Below are 26,005 nucleotides of genomic sequence, written 5' to 3' on the forward strand. Positions count from 1 at the left end.
TTTGCGCCTACACTATACACTAACATACAAATTTCTTGTTCCAAATATTAATACGCTTAAATGGATCTTCGCCTAAAGTTACTCGGATCTCACGTTTAAATGAAATGTTATTCAATGGCATTTCACAAGAACATCTACCAATTTCTTAAGTGTGAATATCGTCAGGTTTTGCTTCATTACAGGTGAAAGGCGGGGGAACAAACGTGTTGATGAAATCACCTCGCAAACGTTTCAAGAACGTTCTTTCCTTTCGCCGTTCTCCTGTTGTGAAATCGTGCAAATTAAATCTGGGACGAAACCAACTTAAAGTTGACAGAAAAAGTGGTCGTTTAAGTGGGGACGGGGAAAGCGGAACTGAATCCTCCACGGTTTGTTCTCCTCCTCCTTTCTTGTGTCGTGTGACGTAATTTCGTCAAGTTGAAAAAACAGCTCTGTGACCGAAGAAAAACTTCGCACTTGCATGTTATATCAAGCATACGAATTATCCAACAGTCTTACGGGCAACAGAGAGACTTGGTATTTGATTTTTAACAAGTTATAACAGAAAACATAACGACAAATGACTTTCTCTTACATAACTACTACGTCTCTGTTGGCCTTAAGACTGTGGGAAGATTCCAATATGTATCTAAAGATTCTGTCTGTTGTCTGTTAGATATTAAACTGAATTAGATACACAATATACACGTATGGCTCCCATAACTACACAACATTCACGTCAACTTCAATTCAAAAACGTAAAAGATCGCCCAGTGTCTGTGTTTACGTGCACCATTTGCGCGGTTGGGGCCAGAATTACTTAGAACAAACATTATTAACCGATGTTGAAAAAAACACAGCTTGACGTTGATTTATGGACTTCCAGGTTGTTTCGTCAACGGACACGTGCAGCACGGTGGTGAACGTTAAGAAATCAACCAAGCAAACTGCCGCCAAATCCAGTTTGCACATCAACTTGTCGCAAAGGAATTCGCCCTACAGGTTTGATACTAAACGTCATGTAGTATCATAATCAAGAACTTTCGTTGATCAACACAAACATGACCTTCACCATTTCTGTGCATGTTAGATTAACTCAAAATATATCTGTCGCCAGATGACGCACATGATTTGATAAAATGAATGAAATGAAACCACAAATCTTCTATAGGATCCTTACTCGGGCCTTGGAGTAAAATTATGAAAACCTTAGTGTTATTTATTCTTTCAAGGTGGGGTTTTAAACAGTTGACCCCAAAAAATGCTTCTTAAAAGTATTTGAATTGTGCAGAAAAGTCTACCAGTAATGTTTTAATCCACACTTGCGGCTGATTTGCATGGGGATAAGCAGTTGTCAAACGAGACAGCTTCGCTAAACGGTAAATGACAACTTTCCGACGTTAGCGACACAGACGTCCGAACACGTGACAGAATCCAGACACATTTAGGTTGAGGCGGTAACGGCCATCATCTCTCTCTATCTACAAACTAGCGGCATGCGATAGAGGATAAGTGACAGCAGTCCGAAAGTTCTTTCCCTCCTTGCAGTTGTTTCAAACTCGCAGTTGCCTGCCGCCGATGACCTAAAAATAACAGGCAGTGGTCGCCCCTCTCTGCGCGCATGCTCTCGCCTTATTAAGATCTCCCTTTTTTCCCACTGCCAACCCGGGTATATATCAACCGCTGCCTGCTCCCTTGAGACATGAATCAGAGATCCTCGAAAGAGATCTAACTCACTGCGTGGACTGGCAGTTGAAGTAGGAAGGGTGTTTTAGGTAGCAGTAGGGTTTAGGGTTTAGGGTTAACTTTGGTTATAGTGTGTTAAGTAAACACGTTGTAGAATAGGGAAAGTCGAAGAGAAGTGGTTGGAGGTGAGACCCAACTCGCATCACAACATATCACAGTTGTCACGATCAGTTTGCATCGCATGCGTCACTCTATTGCTTCCGCGGTTGCCAAAAAGTATCAGCAGTTTTTACAGAGTTTACGATACGCGTTTTTAAAGGGAATAAATCACCTTAGTTGGAAAAAGTGCATGGCTAAACGCGAAATGTATTCTTACTTTATACAAAGCATTTGATCATACTTGCGATTGGTTTTATTTTGTGCCTAAGCATGCTGTTAATTTGCCAACTAGAAAATTAATTAAAATTTTTTTTTTGTGCTTCCTGCAGAATTCATCTCATAGATTCACATTTACTCACATTTCACATTTCACAATCACATAAACACAAAACCACGCTCGTTTTTTCAACTGAAACTGCTTGTACCATTAGCATAACTTGGTTTCACGAAACACTGTAACCATAACAACGTGATGGCCGATAAACGCCTTTTCAGTGCCTCCTCCGAGATGAGTAGCCATGGCAACGTGGTCGAGATGCCCCTGGAACCTCCGCGTTTCGTCCAACCTCTGCAAAGTGTTGTGGCGGTTGAAGGGGGGGCAGTCTGCTTTGAGGCTATTCTGACGGGTGAGATTTAAACTCGAAATTGTGCATTTTTTTAACAACTAGTTTTTGTAATTTCCCGCGAAATTAACCAGTTCTCTTAGAAAGAATCAATGATTTAGAAATTTAATTAAACATGCTACCAAAAAATGTGTGAATTATTTGAATGAAACGATTCAAACTTTCTTCAGGATTTCCGAGACCCGAAGTTCGATGGTACCATGGTGGCAATGACGTCACCAAGTCAGTCAACTACGAGGTTTCTGACGGAGTCGATGGAAGGACGAGTTTACATATTCCCGAGGTTTTCGATGAGGATGCTGGGCAGTTCGTGTGTCAAGCTTACAGTGATCTGGGACAAGCTTCAAGTTCGGCTGAACTTGTTGTACAAAGTAAGGTTCCAAAGGTCACGGGTTCGAACCCAGCGCATGGACATCTCGCGAATATGAATTGTAAAACTTTTACTCGCGAACAAACAGTGTAGTGACAAAAGTTTGTCACCTAAAACAGTTCGTATGATATAAGTGGATTGACTCGGTAGCAACAAGATTTTTTTATTTTTTATTGAAACATTATTAACTGTGTTTACCTTTACACATTTGTCGTGCTAAAGAGAGGTGCAAAATATCCAGCACCGGAACAACTGTCAATTTAACACGTTGACGTCACAATAACACGTATCTCTGTCACAGCCACCACTGTACCCCCTGACTTCACACTTCGAATGAACAACATCCAAGTGACGCAAGGAACTTCTGTTCGATTCCAAGTTCGCGCTTCTGGCGTTCCTACACCACGTATTAAGTGGTACAGAGAGGTGAGATTAACTCCCTGGCGCTTAACGACAATCTATGTCTGGACCGTGGTAGTTTGTAATTGTGTAAATACTTCAGTATATGTAGTAAATTTATGTTAAAAGATTCCGAACATCACTTCCCATTCTAATCCTCTGATCGCAAGGATTTCCTTATGCTTTTGACATTATTTATGGAAACATATAATTTCATAAATGCAGTATGAGTAGTAAACGTATATGTTTATGGAGAGTTGAGCTGTAAGAAATAAAGCATTTCTATAGAAATTCTTAAAACTTAACTACAGTTATTAATAACCCCAACATATTTAGCATCAAGAATGAAGTTTTTCCAGAATGAACAATTTACCATCAGGAATCGCCCCATTTATAGTTTATTTAATCCATTTTATTTCCTTTCCCACACAGGGCGCCGAGATCCGCAATTCCGCTGACTTTCAGATTCGTTGCGAGGGCGATCTGTACAGTCTCACTATAGCGGAGGCTTGCGAGGAAGACACAGGGAGATTCACAGTCACGGCATCGAACCAGGGTGGCAAAGCGACATCGACTGCTATCCTCACTGTTACCGGTAATTACGCGTACCTTGGACTAACCTGCATCTTCAAAATATATACGGACATTTGCAAATTGGCTTGCCACGTGTGCTGCTTTAAATTGACTAAATTTTTGTTATGAATTGAACATAAAGTTTCTGAACAACTTAATAGGTTTTCGGCAATGCCGTAACAATGTAAATTTCTGTGTAAGAAAAAAATTTTTTTTTAAACGAATTGTTTACCATTATTAGTAGTGGGAGTAGCGACAGTTGGTCGCATGGACATGGAAACTGAAACCGGATTTGATAAACGCGAATTGCTGATGACGCCAAGATCAGAACTGGATGAGACGTCGGCAGTTAAACGCGCACATGAATATGAAATACAAAGAACTTCATTTGCTCAGGTACATTGATTTGCTCACGAATTGTTGTTCACAATTCCCACTGTTATCGAATCACAATCAGATTCTTCGTGACTTATCAGGATAAGACTTCCATTGCTACCAGGATAAGTTTTCCATTGCTTAACCTCCCCACAATTATTTGAATGTTTGGAATTATTGACTGCACGTTATTTTACATTTTACAATAAGTTATTTTTGTTGCTCAGGAACAACGAACCGGAAGTGCAAAATCATCGGAAGTTTCAAAAATTCACACAGTTAAAAGTTCCCAGCAACAACAGATGAAGGGCAGGGGCATTCGGCGACAGAGTCCTTCCCCTATAAGAAGTGTTAGAATGAGTCCACCTGTTGTAAGTAACACGTTGTGTGCTTGAGTCTGACCGCACTTTTGTAGCCGTATGTGCTACACAGTGGTTCGCTTACGGTGATTTGTACTGAACTAAGTTTGGTACCCAACGAGTTGACGTCGACTACATCATCACAAAAGCAGCTCACTAACCACTACTAAATTGATTGAAAAACAAGAGTTTACGAGCATAGCTTTGAATTGCAAAAACGCTTAAAACACAGAAAACTATATCTAACTATTGAACTGGTGACTTTAACAGCAAAGCAATAAGTATTGAACATGGAAGTCAAACAATTCCTATAATAGACGTTGTAATTTATCAGGTGCGAAGAAGCAAATCACCAAGAGAGCAGTCATCATCACCTATGCGTAGAGTCCACAGTGTAAAGGCACCTTCACCAACCAGGAAACAACAACAACCTGAGACTCCAACAACACCAATGGTTGCTCCATGGAAGATTGAGGATGTCAGTGACTTGTTCAGATTTATTTTACAATACGCTTATTCTACATTTAGGCTTGTTGGTTCACTGCTAGTTATTGCTCATGATACAACACAGACTATATTTCTTGACGAAACTACCACAATTGTGTGCCCTTGGATACCGTTGTTACGTTCACATTTGATAAACAATGTAGACAATATTATGTATTTTAACAGAGTCAACGCGAAATGACGGCAAGTCTTAACAAGAAGGAGATCGTGTCTTTGGAAGCTGGACACATGCAAGAGGTATCTGAATCCTTTCACAGTGCTGAGCAATCTTATAGCGAGGCGCAGTGTATTGAGACCCGGCAAACAGTTGAAAGCCAGGAAACATATGAACATATTGAGCAATCTGAGAGATTAGCTTTAAGAGTGGAAGAATCTCATTCGATTGCTGAAAGCAGTAGCCACAAAACTTCACACATCACTGAACATCAACATCAATCATCCACAATCGACCAATCAGCATCGAGCGTTTCATTTGCGTCATCATCATCCTCATCTTCGCTGGAAAAACCACCAGCACCGAAACGGCCCTTCGTGGCGCCAGTAAAGGCGGTGGAACCACTTGCATTACGTCATCGCAAGGAAGCCAAACCCATTGCTGGAGTTCGACGTGTTACGCCATCATCACCACGCGCTAGAAGTCATTCCTCACAACAGGTTTCTTACATAGCTTTGCATTATGGTATTTGTTATTTGCAAAATATTGCAACGCCACTTTCATTTAACGTTCATTTAAATGCACAAAATTGCCATCGCAGCAAAACGTTTCTTCGTAATCAAGTTCCTTCAATTGGAACCGGGGCAGCATTTGAGGCTGGTGTAGAGGCATGACAAGTAAATCACTGAACATTTGCACCCTCACTAATTATAAATTTACTGGCCTTACAAGTTTTGATACCCAACAGAAAAGGCACAGAACATGGCATGTACAATTTAACAATAGCATAGAATCTCTGGCCCAGACTAAATCCACGACATACCAATCCTTTTCACCGCATGACATCTTCCAGTCGTCTACCCTTATCAAGTCCAACCTCCTCATGCGTTTATCGGTCGTCTGGGGAGCCGTGACGTCATATGAGTGGTTGCGACATCAAGAGTCTGCAGCTGTCGTGCTCATATCCTAACCTACTCACTGCCACATGCACTACGTATTACATTGGGCTTAACTATATAGCTGATGACGTTTGTTTACGCCGGCCACGCTAAAATCACGTCAGCACAATTAACTTTTGACCAAGAACTAAATATTAATACGTAGGCAAAAGTTGGTTGTTGCCTTTTCTTGCAGCCAATAATTTTGTTGCTGTGAACGTCTAAAAATAGCCAACCGATCAGCAAATTTAACTGATCATAACTTTGTTAACATTCGAATGTGTTTTGCTCTCAACAATCTTTTATTTCACCTCTTAACCGTGCATGCCTTGCATTCATACCGTACATGTTCATCGTGCACCATTGCCAGGTTGACACCCACACTCTTTCTTCACTTGACATCGAACAGAGTCAGACACAAATTGTTGTTGCACAAGAGGAAGCTGAGGTACTTTGCATGAAAACCTCATGAGTAACCGAATACCTCCAATGCTGTCACAGATATTAACCTTTGTATTTCAATCACCTCCTTTTTCAACTTGTCTTGGGCTTGACATGTAAATGTGGGGCCAACAGGCTCACAACACATAGCAGGCCCACAGCAAAGTCCAAAAATTCTTTATCTTTATTTTGTAGTTATTTATCTTCTTCCATATATCAAGCGTTTGTTTGAACGATATTTCAGGGTGTGGCCGTATTTCCTCCCTTCATTAAGACGGGAATGCAGGATACTGAAGTTACTGAGGGGGAAATGACGTTGCTCCAGTGCGAAATCATGGGAAACCCAGTGCCACAGGTCACGTGGTACAGAGAAGGTAAGGATGTAATAATATTTGCCCTCGGTCCAGCATGGTAAGTAGCAACTACATTCATATCCCATTTGTTCTCCAGGCGCTGCTATTAAAAGTTCACACGACTTTGAAATTACCTACAACGGACGTAAATCGTGTTTGCTCATCCGTGAAGCATTTGTTGATGACGCAGGAAGTTTTACCTGCACTGCTGCAAACTCACAAGGAACCACAACTTCATCATGCTTTCTTAAAGTAAGCCACGGTGGTTAAATATAGTATAGTCCTGCTTTAAAGCCAAGATGACAGACAAGAAATTACAAATCGGTATTTTCGAACACATTTCGCAACCAAACAACCAAGTTTCATTGCCATTTTGATACAAATTGAAGTAATTTGATTTTTATCACCCAGGTAAGTCCACCTGAACAAATTGTTAAGCCAGGAAAGTTGGAAAGAAACTTGTCAGCTTCTGAAACTGAACTTTCCATGACAGACTACGATGGATTTGAAAGGTAATTAGCGTTATTATCACACAAATCACAAGTTGCTGTAAGTTTGTAACCAGTAATACAACCGAACGCTCAATGGTGGAAAAAAATCATTCAATCCAAACCTCGTAGAAATTAAACCCTTGTTTCCAATATTTTTTGCAGCACTGAAGCCGAACTTGATTTTGTTTCTGGTGTTTCCGAAGCCGAACTTACTGACACTGAACTAACAAAGCCCGCCCAACACGCTATGGACGGACAAGAACCATCTTTCGGTGGCCCAACAACGCTCTCTCCTGTCGCCGAAGAAACATCGACACCTTCTGGAAAATCTCCCGAGAAGCGACAACCGCACGATGGCGCTGCTGCTGCGACGATGTACGCAAACGGTGAACCACCGAAATTTTTGAAGACACCAGCTAGCATGATGAAGTTGGACGAAGGATCTGCCATCAAACTAGAGTGTGTCATCTCGGGGATTCCCCCGCCACAAGTCACGTGGGCTAGGAATGGGGTGATGTTGCAGACTGGACACCGATTCAAGATTGTACAGGACGACGAAAGACGTAAGCATAACGTCATTGCAAAGTTAAAGCTTCAAATTATCCAACGAAGCTTCAACAGAGATGTTAATATATTCTGTGCAAAATGCACATTTCATTGGAGTAATCGTTTGAAGCAAAACCTTTAAAGTTGTAGCACGGTTTTACAGTGCTTATGTGCTGAAAAGCATACAAATATTTGCACACTTTATTGTTTTTTATGTCGATTTAAACTCATTCAAAATATCTTTCCAGATCTTTACTGTTTGGTCATCACCATGGTGTTCCCAGAAGATATCGGAGAATACACAATTACCGCAACCAATCAGTTTGGGTTTATCAGTGGTTCAGTGATGCTCGTGACAGAAGGTAAACCACGGGATACTTTACCCTTAAAGTCCCTAAATCATAAAAATTGACGGAGTGAAGTGTCAAGTAAAATACTTCTGAGAAAACGTTTTGAAATCTCGATTTTCTCAACACTTTCTTCTCCCTTCACTTGTTGCCTCACAAAGGACCATTTAAAAAAACAAACAATTAATGTGCTATAAAAGTTACTATAGTGTGATTTTCGATCCCACAAACCAATAAGAAACATGTTTGTGTTACAGAACACTACCAGAGATTCCAGGAACAAGACGTCATCGATCGCCAGTCAGCTGACGAAGGGCGACAAGGAGGGGAAACACCTACCGGACAACCTTACCTTCCTCCACGTGGAAGAGGAAGCTCAGCTTCAAGGTAGTTGTCGTGTTTGAGAGGTTGATGGTGCGAATCCCGACCACCGTAGTCGCGGGAAAGTGTCAATCGAACCCGCAACCAGTATCTTGCAGTTGCTTCTTATTTGTTAATATTTTGTGTTTGCTCAAGGGGTCGGGGTGAACGCCGACGAGGTTTGACGTCACCTGGGGCTGGCGGGAGATCCCCAGCAGATCTACGTAAGACAAGTTCGAGTCCCTCAAAAAGACTTCGGGAAATTTCCACCTCCCCTGTCCGTGGGGCTTCCCCTTCTAGAAGACTGGAGGAACTCGACCAACTTGATATTGAGAAATATTTCAAGTGGGTTCAAATGAGTTTGGGTTTAGGGAATAACCCACAGAATTTTGAAAGTAAACGCGGTGTCAAATTATTTCAGACCAAAGTTCTTGAAGAAACCGGAGAACAGCGAGTGTAACGAAGGTCAGGCGATTCGCATTGATTGCAAAGTGACTGGAAGACCTTTCCCGGATGTGACGTTCTTCAAAAACGGTAGGTGGACATTCGGTAGAAATAAAAGTCCTGGGAATACAGGAGCTTGTAAATTGCTGCAACCCATTGGGTTACAGAACTTGAAAATTAGACCAGAAAATAACGAATTTATCGCTGCGTGAATTAAATTGTGTAACGTAGTTTGCAAGCGGTCACAGTAATACCTCGGCTTTTGAAGCCTAATGTCTCCTCATAACCTTTCACAAATCAGACAGGTCGTGGCCTTTTTGTCCGCATTGACATTCGCAACACAACAAACAACATTATTTTTGCACCCACGGCCCCCCGAGTCACAAAAGATCAGTCAGTACATTACCTAGGGTCGTTCCACATCAATCGCGACCGAGCTCTACCTTCTTAATAGGTAGTGTCATATTTTCCGGTGCCATTGTTTAAGGCGTTTATGATAGCGATATCCCGACAATGTAGAATTTGCGGTGTCGCTTGTAGTACACACATAGCTGCTATTGTTGGATTTCTCCGCCTCCACGTATCGTGAAATCCTGACCGCAACTTCCTTTTCAAAACCTTATCAAGATAAAAGTCCAATCAATCGCCCATCATTGCCATGCTGGGTCATATAGTTTTTTGCAGAATTAAGTTGAATTTAAATTTCTGCTATTAATTACGATGATTGGCAATATAGTTTTTCTATCGCAACAAAGTGCATTGTAACATATATCTGGTCAACATTTAGTATTATAGCATGGTATGGGGACATGTGGATTTTGTCCTGAAATGGCCGAGTATTGGCGTGAGAATTTTTAATACAAAAAAGTTCTTGTGTTCGAAATTACAAGATCTCTCCCACCGCAGTAGCAATAAATCCAAGACGAAAGCCAAAAACCCAGCCGCCACCTCTCCAGTTATAAGCAGCCAACAATTGAGGTACAAGAGAAGAGCTTCTGGCCATACTTGTTGCCAACACTTGTCCTTTTCACCCATACCAGTTTCCCATAACTCCGCCCAGAGTTGTGGGCATGGCTCGCTGTACGTAAGGATTCGTATGCGGTTATATCAAGCATAGAGTTGTCTGAAAGCATCATGTTACCGCCGCGAGTAGCTGGTCTTTCATTCGGCGCGTGTTCTTTTGTCTTGGCGCAGCATTGTTTGCGAGCTTAGTATAGCTCGGTATGTTACAGACCAGTTGCCTCATTTTTGGAGGTCAGATACCCGCTGTTGTAAACTCTATTATAATTTATGGACGAACTGCACCGTGTCAGCGCTCGACTCATACACAGTGACAGCTCGTTATATCCCTGTATACGGGACGTTAGGCTTGCGCATATCGGATGAAACTGAAGGAAAGGATCATGCGGCGAGGTTAATAACAGCTTGTAGGCAAGACTTCTATTGTACGGGTCAACGCTCGACAAAAGAGCGTGTATGCCGCAACACAAAAGTGTCAACAGGATATATATTCTATTGTCTATTTGGCACGACATAGAAGGGGAGACTTGCGCGCGATCCCTTGTTGAATTGCCACTTGATTGGGGATAATTTGGCGGGGATTAGGACCTCGGCCCTTCGCACAAAACAGTTGTCAATAGGTGATGGTATGACAGCATGAAACTGTATATGAAAGTGTACGTGTTAAATCGGCTCAATTAGAATGTCCGTTGAAAGCGAAACGGAATCTCTATCAAGTAAGTTAATTGTTGATTATTTCGGGGTCTTACGTTTCATTCAATTTAATTACGAAGGGTGAGTTATTCTATTATTGCAACATTCGATCCAGATAACGGGTGAATTAACCGAGCAAAATTACGTTGATTAATAAAATTAACAAAAAAGGCAGCAACCGTTTGTTGCATGAATGTACGTTTGAAGCTAAAATTAATATTACGTTTTATTGTCACCCAATCTATCAACAACTATAATTGCTGGTTACGTAATGGGTAAAGCCTTAAATTCTTGTGTATAACGCGGCAGTTGGCACTTTTTAGTTAACGACAATAGGACTTTTTATTTGAGCGCGAATATGAACCTTCCGATTTTTGTAACATAATTTCAACGCAACAACGTAGTAAATTGTGCCATTTCGTTGAATATTTACAAAACGACACACAAGAGAATGGTAATTGCCCCCTGCCGTGGAATGACCCGAATTGCATTCAAATTTGGCACACAACCATTTCGCCGCGCAAAAGTCCATTTGCGTGGTTTGAACTTTGTTTAAAAACGACTGTTATTGCTCCAATAACCGATACGACAATACCCCAAGCCGTAGAAGTGGTACTTCATCTGTGGAATGACAGCGAGGGCGATTTGGTCTCCCAGCCATACTTCAAGTGTCATAACTCGACATTGTTTTCGAACGTTTCGCGACCCAACAGTGGAAGTAACTTTCAAGAGAAAGGTTTTATGTGGCGTCGGTCGTTACAACCAGTTAGATACAAATTCTACTTTATGTGAAAGACTTAGGACCAAGAGTGAGGAATTGTAGGTTTGACAAACAGGCAACCAATTGACCAAAGGTCTTGCGTGACGGCTAAGGTGGATGCGAAGTTATAAATAATACATTTGTCAAGTTGGCCATTTACCGCGCACTCTGTAGACAGGTTTAACGAATTGTTTTAACGGGGTTTTGGCAGCTTAGATCGCATCTAGTTATTCTGCGTACTGGCAACGTATGTGGCAAGACTGCGCTATTATGAGTTTGAATTGAAGTAGCCACCAGCTATCGGTGTAGTGTTGTTATTATCGCTTGTTCCACTACAGGAAAGAGTCCAGCGGTTTACGGTAGGAATACAAACAACAGTTTTCCGCAAGCATGATTTATCTCTGGGCAGGTCCGGGCCAGACCAACTTGTTACAATGATTCGCCCCCATGCACTGCTGCGCTCGCCGTAAAACACTTGTGTACATTGTGACGCTAAAACCTGCTCTATGTCTGGTCACAATCAACACAAAGGGGGGTCGGTCGCCAACTTACGACGGGGAAGCCCCGAAGCAGCGACTGGGCAGCCATCCCGAAAACAGCCCCGAACAAATGACGATTTAGAATTCCAAAAGAAAGAGATTACCGAGGCATTTGTGAATGACATGCTTCAGGTGACGGGGCGAACTTCAAATGTACTTTGTTGGTCGTTAGATGAAGATAGTAAACCCATTTTGCCTCCTATACCTCGAAAAGAAATGCTGGAAGACCCGATAGCGAGCACGGATTCTGATTCCGGCTGCAGGAGGTCGTTTTCAAGCGACGATCGACCTCCAACCACTAATGGGTCGGAGGCCTCTTCAACATATTGCAGTTCCCTTGGACACATCCCCACTATAGACTTGATTCAACGCGCTACTGATAGACTTGCAACTATGAATCCTACTTTAATCAGGGACAGATTGAGTCAAAACCCGGTTCTTAAATCGAGTCTCGGTGTTGGAACCACACTGAGGACAAACATGAAACCGAACCCAGGACAGAACAAACCTTGTGATGTCACCACGCGTTGGAGTGGGATCCACAGTTTAAAAGACTTGAGAAATTATATGCAGCACAAGCGTTCGGCAACAGTGGGTTCTGGGCCAATTAAAGCGCAAGCATTCACCAACGGTATTGGTCCTACAAATGCAAATTCTGCATTTAATGATGGACACAACGTAGTGTCTGACCCTTGGCTTAAAGCTGATGTTCACGTATATGTGTGTGTGCAGGCTAAAGGCAAGTTACTTTGAGTGTTTGTTTGTCTAACACTCGAGCATCCATTGAAAATGCCTGAAGTTTCGCGCTGTTTTCTCACAGCACTACTGCGACTCCCTACTATTCCAAACTGATTAATAGCTTGCCTTGTTGCTAAATATTTCCTGCAACAACATTTATTTATTTTTTTTTTCTCAAACAACTTAATGTTCTATTGTTATTTCACTATTACTATCGGGCCTTTCAAACCACGTATATAAGAAACGAAGCCGTATATTTTGGTGAGCTGCAGACATGGCCTCGTTGTTTTCTTAAACAAACCTTGTATTTCGCATCCTTGTTTAAGCCTGCATTGACTACAGGTTCCCAAGTATACGAGGATTACAGTCACCGGGTTGTGGTGAAGGAGGACGGGGTTCGTTCCCTCATTATCTCCCCGGCACGACCTGAAGATACCGGAGAATACACAGTGATTGCTAAAAGTGCCGCAGGGAAGGCAATCAGCACCATGGCCCTTACCGTCATACGTAAGTTTTATCTGCACTGCTGTGTTAAAACTACTTTTAAATACAAAACTATATGGACCACATTTCATTACAAGTTATGTATCAACTGATATGTAAAAAGTGCTGAAGGGAATTAAGTTAAAAATAATAATCTCATTTTCCATCGAGGTTTACCCCATGTCACACATGTAACGAGGTCTACCCCATGTCACACATGTAACTTCTTCCACAGCTCAAGAAGGATTGGAAAGACCACGAATCCTGGAGAAGCCACAAAGTGTGACTGTGAAGGAAGGAGACATGGTGAGACTGGAAGTGTTCGCTGTTGGAAGACCAACGCCAGATATCGTCTGGCTCAAGGACAACGTTCTTCTGATTCCTGAAAAACACCCGGACATGAGGTAAATATCAGTTATGTTGCTACATTTTAGTCCATCTGTGCTTTCAGTCTCATTTGTTTGTTTAAACCATTGCACAAAACAAGCAAATAATCTTAACTTAAACTTAAATGACATTTTTCTAAGAAATGAACATTTACAGTAAAATGAACATTTACATTTGTTTTCCGACAATTCGGATTCCATTTCAAACCTAAATTGATTCATTCGCATCCGTAGCTCACACCAATACCAATATACAATACGAGATATTTTCTTGTAGAATCGAAGGAGTGGATGGCCACGGTTTGCTGACGATTGAGCAAGCATGCAAAGGTCTACACGATGCTTGGTACACAGCCACTGCCGTTAACAAGACTGGACGGGATCTTACAAGATGTAAAGTAAACGTGGAGAGACCTGATGTGGTTCCTGAAGAGGACAAACGATTGTACATACCCAAAGCATCAAAGAAACGGGTCCCAGTGGAGCCTTCGCCAGAAAGAGTGGATCTTAGAAAGGTTGTTGAAAAAGTTTCTCCACTTTTAGCAATTTAATTGTTTTCTTGGTTTCTGAATATATTTCAAGCACTTATATAAAAACTTGTTACGCGCAATTACATATGATTCCATTTGTAATACTACAGCTTGAGAACTTTGACGAAGCTGACCTGTACGACTCCACAAAAATGCAGAAGCCAAGGATTAAGAAGAAGCTAACATCTGTGAAGCAAAAAATCCTGGGCGCTGTACATTTTGAATGTCACATCGTACCCATAGGCGACCCAACCATGAAGGTAATGTAAAGAATTTGTGACGTAGCTCGCGAAGATTAAGTGAGAAATACGCATTTAGTGTTTTACATAATGTGAAGGTACGTAGTGACAAAACAATGCCTAATGCACGTGCTTTAAAAGGCGTGAAACACTCGTTTCGAACTTCAAAGCACTCAGACAGTTAATTTTGCTTCAAAAATAAACTTCTTGGGCGAGTTTTGACCTGTTTGGTAACAAGTGTCCGTTGAACAATGACATCACAGGTGGAATGGCTTCTCGACGGGAAACCACTCGAATACGCGAATCGAATTATGACGACATTCGAGTTCGGATATGCAGCTCTCGACATCAGCGCGGTCTACCCACGTGACACAGGTTAGTTACTTATAGTAACTTTTCTAGTAGTACAGAATTCGCTAAAGGGTGATGTCAAATTAGAATTTCTATGCCATCTTTAGGGGATTTTTCAATCTTTTGTTGAAGCTTTTGTGTTTTCATATTCCTTTACTGCTTGTGTGGGAAATATCGATTGAAAGGACATGATGATTCAGCCACTGTACACTTACCACTAAAAAACAACTGTTGATCTATAGAAGTGCTTTCAACCCACTTAATGGCCATATTTTCCCATCCAGGCGTGATCAGTTGCAGAGCCACGAACTCACACGGTCAAGTACAGAGTTCTTGTACACTGATAGTGAAGGAGGAGAAGGGATTGGTGGAAAGAACTCAACTCCCGGACTCTGGAAAGCTGGAGAAAATACAGACCACTGAGAAGCACAGACAGGCTGTAAGTGAAAATAGAAGTGTCGACAAACATGTGATAACTAGGTGTATGTTAACTACCGCGCTTTCTCCATTACTCACTGATGTAGGAGTAAAAGTGTAGAATATTTTTTGCTTTGTTTTAACTTTTTAGTGGAGACAATTTCAGTGAGCTAGGTTTCACCAATGCTATCAGTTGATGTTGAGAGTTCTTTTACCAGTAAAAGTGGAAAGGTTTGTTAAACTTTCAATTTTTAGCTTTCGCTGGCGCACGACCACCCGAACGTGGATGACTCGGAAGTGAAGTCGGCTCCAAGGATTGTCCTGGCTCCTGATCCCGTCCGAGTCCAAGAAGGTGAACCAGCAAGATTCCGGTGCCGCGTCCTTGGGTCACCCCAGCCCAAGGTCACGTGGTACTTGAATGAGACTTCGATCAGACCTAGCAAACGGTAAGTTTATGTGAAATAATATTGTTGTTTTAAGCCGTTTGTAATGCTAATGCGCTGTTTAACAAACTAAACCACTTGATTCCCCCAGAGAAACCACAAATTTTTTTGTAAATAGCTTTAAAATGTAATTGTTCACATTATAGGGATATTAAAGTGATCACATGGTTTTACAGATTCCGCATCTGGTTTGACGGAATCCACTACTTCGAAATCGCTACAGTGAAGAGTTACGATCTCGGCAGTGTGCGTTTCGAGGCCGAAAACTCGGAGGGAAAAGACGAGTTCACCGTCGCCATCGAAGTTTGCCAAGCCGAGGATGTTCGCTCGGTTCTCCACAAGGCCGAGATACCGAAGGGAAAGACTGACGTGAAGTCATCATTGGATACGAACACCCTTAAGCAATATCGCATTAACCGAAATGTGGAAGAAAAGATGCGAGGTTGGCGTTAATTGAAACTTTTTTGCTGATAGAACTTTTCAGTCCGCGATCTGTCACACAGCACGATTATTTTGGATAATTAAATCCGTTATTATTGGAAAAATTAATGCTTATCGAATGCCTGCACATAACCACGATCGTAACCACATTTTTTATCGTCTGCAGAGGAAAAAGGCAAACAAATGGTTGCTTTGCGGGAAGTCGAGAAGCCGATAGCAGGCATCAAGAAGTTGAAGAAGGTTGAACGCCATGAGGAATTACAATCTAAGTTTACAGAACTTTCTCAGGAGGAGCGGATGTTAAACAAACTGGAAGCGGATAAGAAAAAGGTTTGGAAAAGTTTAAAATCCTTGTAAAATTCCGTCGTTTAAATACAGGTTTTATACAGTTTAAGCTGTAGTTACAAAGATGTAGGTTTAAGCTGTACATGTCTAGTATGAAAAGTCTGTTTTCTACAAACATAACCAACCATTCTCAGAGCACCAAGCGTGATCGGCAATACGAGTCGTTCATTCGTAAAACAAAAGATGAACTTTCACATTGGGAAAAAGAACCCGAGCCTGAGCAGCCTAAACTACCTTTCCTTAGGCGACCTAGGGAGTCTCTTCCGGCCCCTTTTCTAATAAATCAGGTTTAAAATCACCTCACATTGAAAAGAATTCACCACTGGCAGCACGTTTTCATCACTAAGTATATCACATCGTTGAACAGGGAATAAAGAAAATCAGTTTCCTTCAACTAAATTGCCATTTGAAGCTTGATATTCACACCTGTTAAATGTGAAACAAATTGTAATTGTTATCAACGCAAATTAAAAGTTTTTCTGTCAGATATATTTCTCACGTTGGGCAAAACACAAAATCCACATTGCCTGCATTGCACGATTTGCATTCATTCCTTCACTTGAATGTTGGTATATATAGCTTATATACCAACCAATACCTAAACCATGAAACTTATTTATCAGGTCGATCTGCCACCGGATACGGAAGCCCCAGTTGTGTTGGAACGTGTTCACAACGCGTCAGTTTCCCGGGGAAATGACGCAAAGTTCAGGGTTCGATTCCACGCAAAACCAGAACCTGAAATCAGCTGGTATCGAAACGAGATGAGATTGGAGGAAACTGATAGAGTTAGTTGGTTTTACCCAGAGGTAAGCTTGATTTTTTTTCACTAGAAATCTAATAGACATGAGTTGATAATCTGGCCATGTTTGTCGTCTGCAACGGAAATATAGAATAACGAGAAATAATCTTTGTGCAGGATAAAGTGTGCGAGCTTATCATTCGTAACACGACCACTGATGACTCGGGATCCATCTCAGTTCGTATCAGCAACATTGCCGGACAAGCTGGAAGTCAAGGATTTCTGCTAGTGCAAGGTAAGAGATTTCAAATCAATTCTACCTTAATCTGAATTGTGCGCCTAAAACATTGACATGATTTTACATTGTGAGGTTAAATGTTCCCAAAACCAAGCAGGAAATCTCAATATGATGGATATTTGCCGCATTTTCTTTCCTTCTTGTTTCCATTTCTACTTAAACTTGTATATTTTTATGCCTTTGACTCAATATTCCGCCATATCCATCCTACAGAGTCCGCAAAGGGTCTCAGGTTTACTGAGGAACTAAATGACGTAACTGCCCATGAGAATGACAAGTCCGCCATCTTCGAATGTTCAATCTCTGACCTACATGCAACCGCACAATGGTTCCATCGCACGGAGTCTAGCGCCGTCGATTGTGCCATCACGGATGGGGAGAAATACCAGACACAATCTGAAGGAGTTTGTAGATTTCTCCGTGTCAGTGGCATCACATTGTCTGATACTGGAAGTTTTACCTGCCTTGTAAAAAACCAGCAGGGCGAAGAAGTGAAATCAACCGCCTATCTTTCAGTTGAAGGTACAGAGTCGAAAGGTTCAAATTTTCTTTACGACCCGCTATTCTTTTCTATATCCCTATCTCCAATTTTTGGTATTATTTACTTTCTGGCGAACGAATTCTTCATCTATCATTTGAAACACAAAGCAAATTGATTGTGAAATGCCTACATTTTCTTAATATAGGGAAAAAGTCTATATTGCTGTTAATATATTCCTGTATTTCTGGAAAATAATCACAACAAATCTTGTATTTTGTCCAGCTATCCCGAAGAAGATCTTGTCAGGTTTAAAGGATGAGAATGTCAAAGAAGCTTCTTCTTGTCAATTCACGGTGGTGGTTTCACACCAAGACATTCCTGGAATGTGGCTCAAGGATGGAGTCGAAATCCCGGTTAGTTTAAGCAGGTCTACGTTTACTTACAAACGCCAAGTGTGATTTTTGTTCAGAAAGAAATAGTTACTAAGTTATGATATCTTGGCCGTCAAGTTAAAAAAGCAATGACCTTTGGATGAATTTTCATTCGTTTCCGGCAACTTTTTGTATTATTTCAGCCGAGTTCGAAGCACGTGATGGGAGAAGCTGGAAACAAACGGACTCTCAACGTGAGCCATGCACGAAAATCCGACGAGGGAACTTACGAATATTCTTTCAACGGTTCAACCTCCAAAGCACGACTGAACGTTGAAGGTCTGTATTGAATTCTGTTGTAATAATTTGTTTTTGTAAAAAAAACTCGTTTTTTTCACCTGAAAAAACATATCTGGAATTAACCCAAAATTTTCGTGCAGCGATGAGCGTGGAAATTGTGAAAGCTCCGAAAGATCAGAGCGTGTTTGTTGGTGACGTCGCGACCTTTGAAGTTAAAGTGTCACGTGACGATGCAGCGGGAGTTTGGATTCACAACGGTTCACCTGTAGCAAGCTCGAACAGGTAGGCAAAAAAAATCGTTAGTCCACGTCACCAGAAGCATTTTTGCAACCTAAAACTTTTATCTCACAGAGTAATTGCAACATCTGATCGCAACAAACACATTCTGATCATCGAGAGCGCTCAACAACAAGATTCTGGAGTTTACACGTTCACTGTTGGCGGAAGTGAGAGTTCTTCAAACCTTCAAGTTAAATGTAAGTTCATATTACATGTTGGTTAAACACCTGAATTAAATCACAAAGTTGCATCAGACAATGGTTTGCATGGGATAAATCACCACTGTAATTACAAAAAATCTGCTTATTGGTGCAACGTGAAGTTTAGAAATAAATATTGACTTGTAATGTTTTGCAGCCGTCAACATCTCAGAAGGAATCAAGAACAGCCAGTGTGTGGAATCAACCGACGCCACTTTCGAGTGCCGAGTAAGTCAAAGCAATTACAGTAACGGCAAATGGCTCCACAACGAAGAAGAAATCAAATCCAGCGAGAAACACACGATCATGGTGGAAGGCAATGTTCAAACACTCGTCGTCCACAACACCTCGGCTCAAGATCAAGGATCTTACTGCTACGTAACCGGAAATGACGAGAGGAGCGAAGGCGTGTTGGAGGTCACGTGCGTGGAAATCACTGAACCATTGCGTGACGTCAGCGAGGCAGAAACAGTTGCTGTGAAGTTGTGTGTAATGTTGTCACGTGAAGGAGCCAGAGCTCAGTGGTTTAAGAACGGACAACCGATTAAGGTGGGTTGGAAAATTCGGAGCATTTAAAATAAATTATTTTTTAACAAACTAACATTATCTCGTGTTAAAATTGTTCTCATTTTCAGGAGTCTGCCAACTGTGTTTACTCGGTGGATGGCGCTAGCCACATACTCTCAATACGATCTCTATCCGTTGGGGATCAGGGCTGTTATGAGTTTAGAATTGGAAGCAAGTCATGCAGTGGACAGCTTTCAGTGCAAGGTACAACCCCTAATACAAGCTAGCCACAGTACGCCGATAATTGGTGCTTTTTCACAAACGTAACCTTTCCACATGTAACCTTTCACCTTTTTCCAGGCGCTCAAATCACCAAACCATTAAATGACGCCACCGTCCTTGAAACGGAGACCGCCGTCCTTCAGTGTGAGGTAGCACAGGATGGAGTCCATGGGAAGTGGTTTAAGAACGGTAAAGAAGTCGATCCTGCCTACACTCAGAAGTACGAGAGCTTCTGTGAAGGAAAAGTCCACAAGTTGGCCATCAGCAATGTAAGCCAACATGAAGCTGCCACGTATTCCTTCAAGTTCGGAAGTGCAACAACATCGGCTACACTTGGAGTACAAGGTGAGATTATGCCTAAACTTACAAAGACAAAGGACTAAACTTGGGTTTTCTTGATACAGTGGGGCCCTACTTATTGCTTGAACAAATAACTGTAATTTATCCCAATACACAACACAATGGTAACCTCTGTGTTTCGGATATTTTGAACAAGTGACAACAAAATAAAACTCGGACTTTTTTCTTGCAGCTGTCAAGTTTGCCAAGGGCCTCCGTAACCTCACAGTGGCAGAGGGATCAGACGCCAACTTCAACGTCGAAATCGCAAACGATGACGTCACCAGCGTCATGTGGCAGCGCAACGGCGTCACCTTGAGGGCAGATGGATCGAAATATCGAATCTCGATGGATGGCAAACGTCACACGCTGGAAGTTCTTGATATTAACAAGAATGATGAAGCGGTTTACAGTTGTCTTGCCGGATCTGCTAAAACCAGCTCACGTCTTTACATTGAAGGTGTGTGGGATAGTAGAGCGTGAGTGGTTGAACTTTGTCTTGCTGTTGTTATTGCTCGTGTTGTAACCACTCGTATAGCAAGGTGATGTGCTCGCGTATAGCCATGTGTGTGTGTGTGTGTGTCTTATTTTGCAAATAAACACACGGAAACTAACAATGCACTCTTGTGATGACATGCCTGCGTGAACTATGTGGCAGTGCACTTACTAACCTGCTTACTACTAACTGCTTTGACTCGTAGCTGTAGATTTGTTGTTTTCACTTTGTAACAAAGTAGTTTCCGTTTGTGACGAACACCGAAAGTTTTGGACACAAAATCACAAAAGTTAAATTATAGCTGAGTCTAATTGCAAAACCAATAAAAGTCGTTAAATGTAAAATCTAATTAAGGGTCGCCATTCTGTTCTGTGAGTTTAACAAAAGTTAGACAACTGAAAACCGAATGCACGTCGTATACTTGGCTTACCACACAAGGGCATGAAACACGCACCGAACAACAGCATGTTTGCACAATGTAATTAATTTGTTTGCGCCTTGGTGTTAGTTTTACAATTAGTGGTTTTACAAGGGAGCCTTTTTCCTCTCAGTTGTCCAAATCACCCGAAAACTTACCGAGGTTCGAGCAATGGAACGTCGAACAATCGAACTTTCTGCTGAAGTTAATAACGACAGGGCGAAAGGTGTTTGGTTGAAGGATGGAGTTCCGGTATCCGAAGATGATCGGATCCAGGTTAAGACTTAGGAAGATAAATAAATGGCTGCTGCTTCTTAAAACTGAAATAGTAAATCATAGAGTTGGAAGTTGCCCAAATAACATGGCATGAAATAACTGCAGTTTAATAATGTTAAAAGTGTCGGGCTGTATGGCAGACAAAACGTCGGAAGAATTAAGAACGTTAATTTATGCCAGAAGAGCAGTCCTGTTTAAATTGTATGACTGGCAGCAAAACTAGCACAACATTCGTAAAAGCATCGTTTAAACACGTTGTACCAGTTCCGTTTAAACGCGACGGAACCAGATAAAAGTTGGTTTAACATGACTAGACAACATAGAATTCATTGTAACAAGACATAGGTTCCAGGACATTGTTGTAAAAACCAAATCACATAGTTAAGTCCCACATTATTCTTAGCTGGAGAAACAAAATCAATTGTACTTACTCAGATCATTCAACAAAACCGACTTCACAAACTTGTCGTCAACAACGTCCGCCCAACCGACTCCGGGTCATACGAGTTCAAAGCTGGTCGATCCACTTCTGCGGCTAAGGTCACGGTCGAGGAAGTTCACGTGACTTCTCGCATGAGTGACACTGTGGTAAAGGAGACTCAAAGCGCTTCATTCGAATGTCGTGTGTCACATGATGACGTCCCCGCGTCCCTGTGCAAGTGGTTCAAAAATGGGAATCCACTGCAGGTGGGTATAGGGGAATGTTTGCAGCATACGGGGTCACTGTTTCGGCTTATTAAGTCTCATCGGTGCAGCTTTGTAGTGATTGTAGGACGGTATTATTGTCTACAATGCTTATAAAAGGTATAGCGAAAGTTTAGCGTTCACGGCAATTTTTTTTGTATCTATACACACCAGTAAAACCGTCCTTATTCCGAATAGTTTTAAGTGGTGGCGAACTTGATAGATTTGTCATTGCACAGAATATCAGTGTGAGACATACTTAGCTGGTACCTTCTTCCATTTGTGCAAACTAATGCCATTGCAGAGCGATGACAATGTGACGATATCGGTTGAAGGAAGAACCCACCGTCTTACTGTCCAGTCATGCTCTTCCGATGACTCAGCAGAATACACGTTCGTTGCCGGAAACGATAAATGTTCGGCAAATCTTGACGTGCAAGGTTCGAAAAATAAAAAAAAAACATAAAAATTCCACCACCAATATCTTGATGGTAAAACGTGAAAGTCAACATAGTCACACAAAAACTGGACACAGTAATTAAATGTTGATAAACATTCTCTTGGTAAAAACGACACGACGGCCGCAAATCGAAGCACGTTTTCACGATATTGGACAATTTTCAACATAATCTGTATCTCACAGCTGTAGCCATCATCAAATCATTGCCCAAGAGTGTGAAAGCGATTTCCAACGAAGCGGTTGTATTCGAGTGTACGTTGGATTCGACAAATGTAAACGCTTTCTGGACCAAGGATGGCAAGAAGATCGACGCCACACGGGAGAGGGAAGTTAAATACGAACCAAGGATTGAGGAGAAAGTTTATTCCCTCAAAGTGAAGAACTTGGTAGCCGAGGATGCTGGAATTTACACGTTTGTGGCCGGAAGTCGGACCAGTTCGACCACACTGTTTGTGGAAGGTGATTGTTACGTTGTTTTGAGCTGTTTGTTGGACATTAAAGTTCGCTATGACGTAGATAAATTGAGTCACCCCCCTCACGTCGTAAACGTCACCAGATAAACTGTAATTACCGCATAACCGATCCGATCGCATAACTGGTCGGATGACTTTTGTCGATTTCTCGATTTTCTACTTGTATTTTCTCACAGTAACATGCCTCATATCTTGCATAATTCCAGTTCTGACCGTGGATATCACCAAGTCGGTAAAGAACGTCGAAGTTGTCGAAAACAAGAAAGCAACGCTCGAATTCCAAGTCAACAAACCAAATGTAAAAGCGAAGTGGTTTAAGAACGGCATTCAGCTTGATTTGAAAATGACTAAAAGGTAAGTGGGATTTTAAGAGATTTTACTCCGAAATAAGTCATCCGAGTATCAGGTGCCATAATTAGAGCAAATAGTGCCGAGGGATTAAGCTCTATCACAGGTACATCTCTCCTAGTATTTGACGAGTCGCCTCTGAACAAACAAAGAAAGCGAGCGACCGCGTCAGCCAATAACACACTGTCAATACATGTTAAGCTTCTCGCTCAAACCTCGGCGGGAATCAGCAAACATTCAACTCGTGGTCCTGTGTTTTATGGCTGTCAGGGTTATTGGAGTAACCTGAAAAAGGGGAACGAATCTTATTTGGCATACTCGACTTATTTGGGTGGACGGGTTTAAATGACAGGGAGCGAAAGGACAGTGTGCAGTTTCACATAGGCAGCAAACAATGTGTTTTCTCCTGATATAAATACTAGCGAGTTGTGAAAGTTGTAGTTATGTTGACGCCTTACGCTGCTGTCAACTAGACTGACGTACGAAGCAGATGACCTAACGCACAGATTGGTCGTCGATGACGTCAGGTTTGATGACGCAGGAGAGTACACGTTCCAAGCGGGAAAGCAGAAAGCAACAACTTATCTTTACGTACAACGTAAGTAGTTTAAGTGCTCAGTTGCTATAATGTTTTTAATAAACAACATAGATTTAAAAAAGAAAGGGTCATTTGGTTTTACATGATCAATATGCCCTTTACTTGACCCCACTAAAGTAAAACGCAATGTGCGGTTGCAAAACCCTTGACAGCAAAGCTTTTTTTATTATGGGGGTAACAAATAAACCGGCTGCCTCTTGCCATGACATCAAGCGTCATAACTAAAGTCAAGAGGTGCGCGCTCATCGATTTTTAATTATATTACATCGATTCGCGCCCAAACTAACGTTTATTATAATTCCAGCACCAGAAGCGCCTAAGTTTGTCCAGGAGTTGCGCAACTGCATCGTGATCGCAGGAGAAGCTGCAAAGTTTACTGTTCGCTGCACTGGAAGACCACAACCTGTCATAACTTGGTATAAGGAAGGCGTATCGATTGCTCCAAGTAAGTTGAACAAACTATTTTCGATGGTGTTACAAGCGGAAAGCGTAACGTGCACCAAGTGGTGCGTTATCAGCCTTTACTTTTGCTGAGATGTTTTTCATTGTTTGTGTAACATCACTTCGATAATGGGTGGTGTACGATGTTAAAGGTTACTGATTAACATTGCAGAATTTTCGTTCAATCAAATGGGGTCTAATTGAAATAGTCAGGCAAGACACACAAAGCGCCTTTCACCTGTTGGAAGACGCTCGTAAACGTTTACTTTCCGTCTATGCACACAGTCATATATGTCACGCTCGCCCGGCCAGGCGGAAGGGGGTGTAAACACCTTCTAATGACATTGTGTGACTCGACTTTGTTCAACAGGCTTTAAGTACAAACTTCTACATGACGAGGACCAATACACACTGGTAGTTGTGGAGGCGGAAGCGGCTGATTCTGGAGAATACATTTGCGAAGCCAGAAACGAACTCGGAACGTTTAGAAGCAGCGCAACTCTCCACGTTGACAGTAAGAAACATTCTTGATTGCATGCGCGGAAGTGACATAACTATTAGAAATTGAGGACGCTTTACAAATGTTGCTCCAGATGTTACGAATATACTCTGTGAAATACTAGTAAGATTTTAATATTGTTGGTCTTTCAAAATATGCAATCTGTTTCCACCAAATATTAACGAGTTTTGACTCGTTTTTAACCAGGCAAAGAGGTGATGAAGGTTCAAGAAACACCAGATGTTATTCCACCTTCCATCATTGAACCAATGCAAGATTTCATCACTAGGGAGGGACAGAGTGCCAGATTCCAGTGCAAGATCAGCGGCACAAGTAAGTAACTATTTGCCATAGAAACAGGAATTTTAAAAAAGCGTTTAACAGTATGCAGTTTTCCATATTACTGCTCTCTGGTTGCACACGCGATATTATCAATCTACTTTTCCATAGCTATACAAAGTTGGGGAAAGTATCACTGATCGAGATACCCGGAGTACCCGATGCACTCTGTATTCTTATACATTTACGTACTTAATCTCCGGAATTCTTCTGCAGACCCCAAAGTGGTTTGGTCACGTGACGGCAAGCGCATCAAGCCCTCCCGCTACTTCAAGATGTCGGAATACAACGGAGTTTTCCAACTAGAAGTAACTGAGGCTTACCCAGAGGATGAAGGGACGTATTCAGCGAACGCGACCAACTCCCAGGGACAAGTATCCTGTACTGCCACCTTGCGGCTTGACAGTGAGTCCACTGATAGTCATTATGACGTCACTATAAATCGTAGCCCTGTTTATCATCACGTCACACCCATGGTCGCGTCATGCTCTCGTGTTTCGTGTCATAGCGATGCGAGTAGACACATCAGTGTCGTTTTGCCGAGGATTCGAGAAGTTAATTCGCGACCGTTGAGGTTTTCGAACAGTCTAGTGTTCGTTACAAGCAACCGGAGTCGTGGTAGCAACATCACATCCCAAGGGGGATAAATTTGTCATCGTTTGTTTGCAGTTTGATGCCAATGGTC

General features: G+C 41.8%; 1 protein-coding gene across 1 annotated transcript in view; it reads left to right on the plus strand.

Annotated features, from left to right (window-relative positions):
* Positions 1-1,723: 1,723 nt before the first annotated feature.
* The window catches only part of LOC145913566 (titin-like), a 134,262-nt gene continuing 109,980 nt past the window's right edge, over positions 1,724-26,005 (plus strand). The window contains exons 1-47 of the mRNA XM_083001283.1: positions 1,724-1,850; positions 2,320-2,450; positions 2,618-2,818; positions 3,119-3,243; positions 3,649-3,811; positions 4,031-4,185; positions 4,392-4,535; positions 4,858-5,001; positions 5,196-5,267; positions 6,808-6,937; positions 7,014-7,168; positions 7,328-7,428; positions 7,570-7,970; positions 8,202-8,315; positions 8,558-8,687; positions 8,817-9,005; positions 9,082-9,194; positions 13,197-13,361; positions 13,573-13,741; positions 14,001-14,238; positions 14,364-14,513; positions 14,756-14,867; positions 15,128-15,282; positions 15,516-15,706; positions 15,880-16,145; positions 16,311-16,474; positions 17,113-17,298; positions 17,409-17,526; positions 17,743-18,051; positions 18,293-18,423; positions 18,585-18,720; positions 18,822-18,963; positions 19,033-19,157; positions 19,318-19,709; positions 19,796-19,931; positions 20,028-20,294; positions 20,482-20,748; positions 21,336-21,478; positions 21,914-22,165; positions 22,467-22,602; positions 22,806-23,081; positions 23,302-23,449; positions 23,917-24,041; positions 24,346-24,486; positions 24,853-24,996; positions 25,189-25,314; positions 25,537-25,725. Of these exons, the coding sequence (XP_082857409.1) occupies positions 2,333-2,450; positions 2,618-2,818; positions 3,119-3,243; positions 3,649-3,811; positions 4,031-4,185; positions 4,392-4,535; positions 4,858-5,001; positions 5,196-5,267; positions 6,808-6,937; positions 7,014-7,168; positions 7,328-7,428; positions 7,570-7,970; positions 8,202-8,315; positions 8,558-8,687; positions 8,817-9,005; positions 9,082-9,194; positions 13,197-13,361; positions 13,573-13,741; positions 14,001-14,238; positions 14,364-14,513; positions 14,756-14,867; positions 15,128-15,282; positions 15,516-15,706; positions 15,880-16,145; positions 16,311-16,474; positions 17,113-17,298; positions 17,409-17,526; positions 17,743-18,051; positions 18,293-18,423; positions 18,585-18,720; positions 18,822-18,963; positions 19,033-19,157; positions 19,318-19,709; positions 19,796-19,931; positions 20,028-20,294; positions 20,482-20,748; positions 21,336-21,478; positions 21,914-22,165; positions 22,467-22,602; positions 22,806-23,081; positions 23,302-23,449; positions 23,917-24,041; positions 24,346-24,486; positions 24,853-24,996; positions 25,189-25,314; positions 25,537-25,725 (7,954 nt within the window). The 5' untranslated portion in view covers positions 1,724-1,850; positions 2,320-2,332. The remainder of the gene's footprint in view (positions 1,851-2,319; positions 2,451-2,617; positions 2,819-3,118; positions 3,244-3,648; positions 3,812-4,030; positions 4,186-4,391; positions 4,536-4,857; positions 5,002-5,195; positions 5,268-6,807; positions 6,938-7,013; positions 7,169-7,327; positions 7,429-7,569; positions 7,971-8,201; positions 8,316-8,557; positions 8,688-8,816; positions 9,006-9,081; positions 9,195-13,196; positions 13,362-13,572; positions 13,742-14,000; positions 14,239-14,363; positions 14,514-14,755; positions 14,868-15,127; positions 15,283-15,515; positions 15,707-15,879; positions 16,146-16,310; positions 16,475-17,112; positions 17,299-17,408; positions 17,527-17,742; positions 18,052-18,292; positions 18,424-18,584; positions 18,721-18,821; positions 18,964-19,032; positions 19,158-19,317; positions 19,710-19,795; positions 19,932-20,027; positions 20,295-20,481; positions 20,749-21,335; positions 21,479-21,913; positions 22,166-22,466; positions 22,603-22,805; positions 23,082-23,301; positions 23,450-23,916; positions 24,042-24,345; positions 24,487-24,852; positions 24,997-25,188; positions 25,315-25,536; positions 25,726-26,005) is intronic.

Source organism: Ascidia mentula, chromosome 9, assembly GCF_947561715.1.
Source record: "Ascidia mentula chromosome 9, kaAscMent1.1, whole genome shotgun sequence".
NCBI classification, from domain to species: Eukaryota; Metazoa; Chordata; class Ascidiacea; order Phlebobranchia; family Ascidiidae; genus Ascidia; species Ascidia mentula.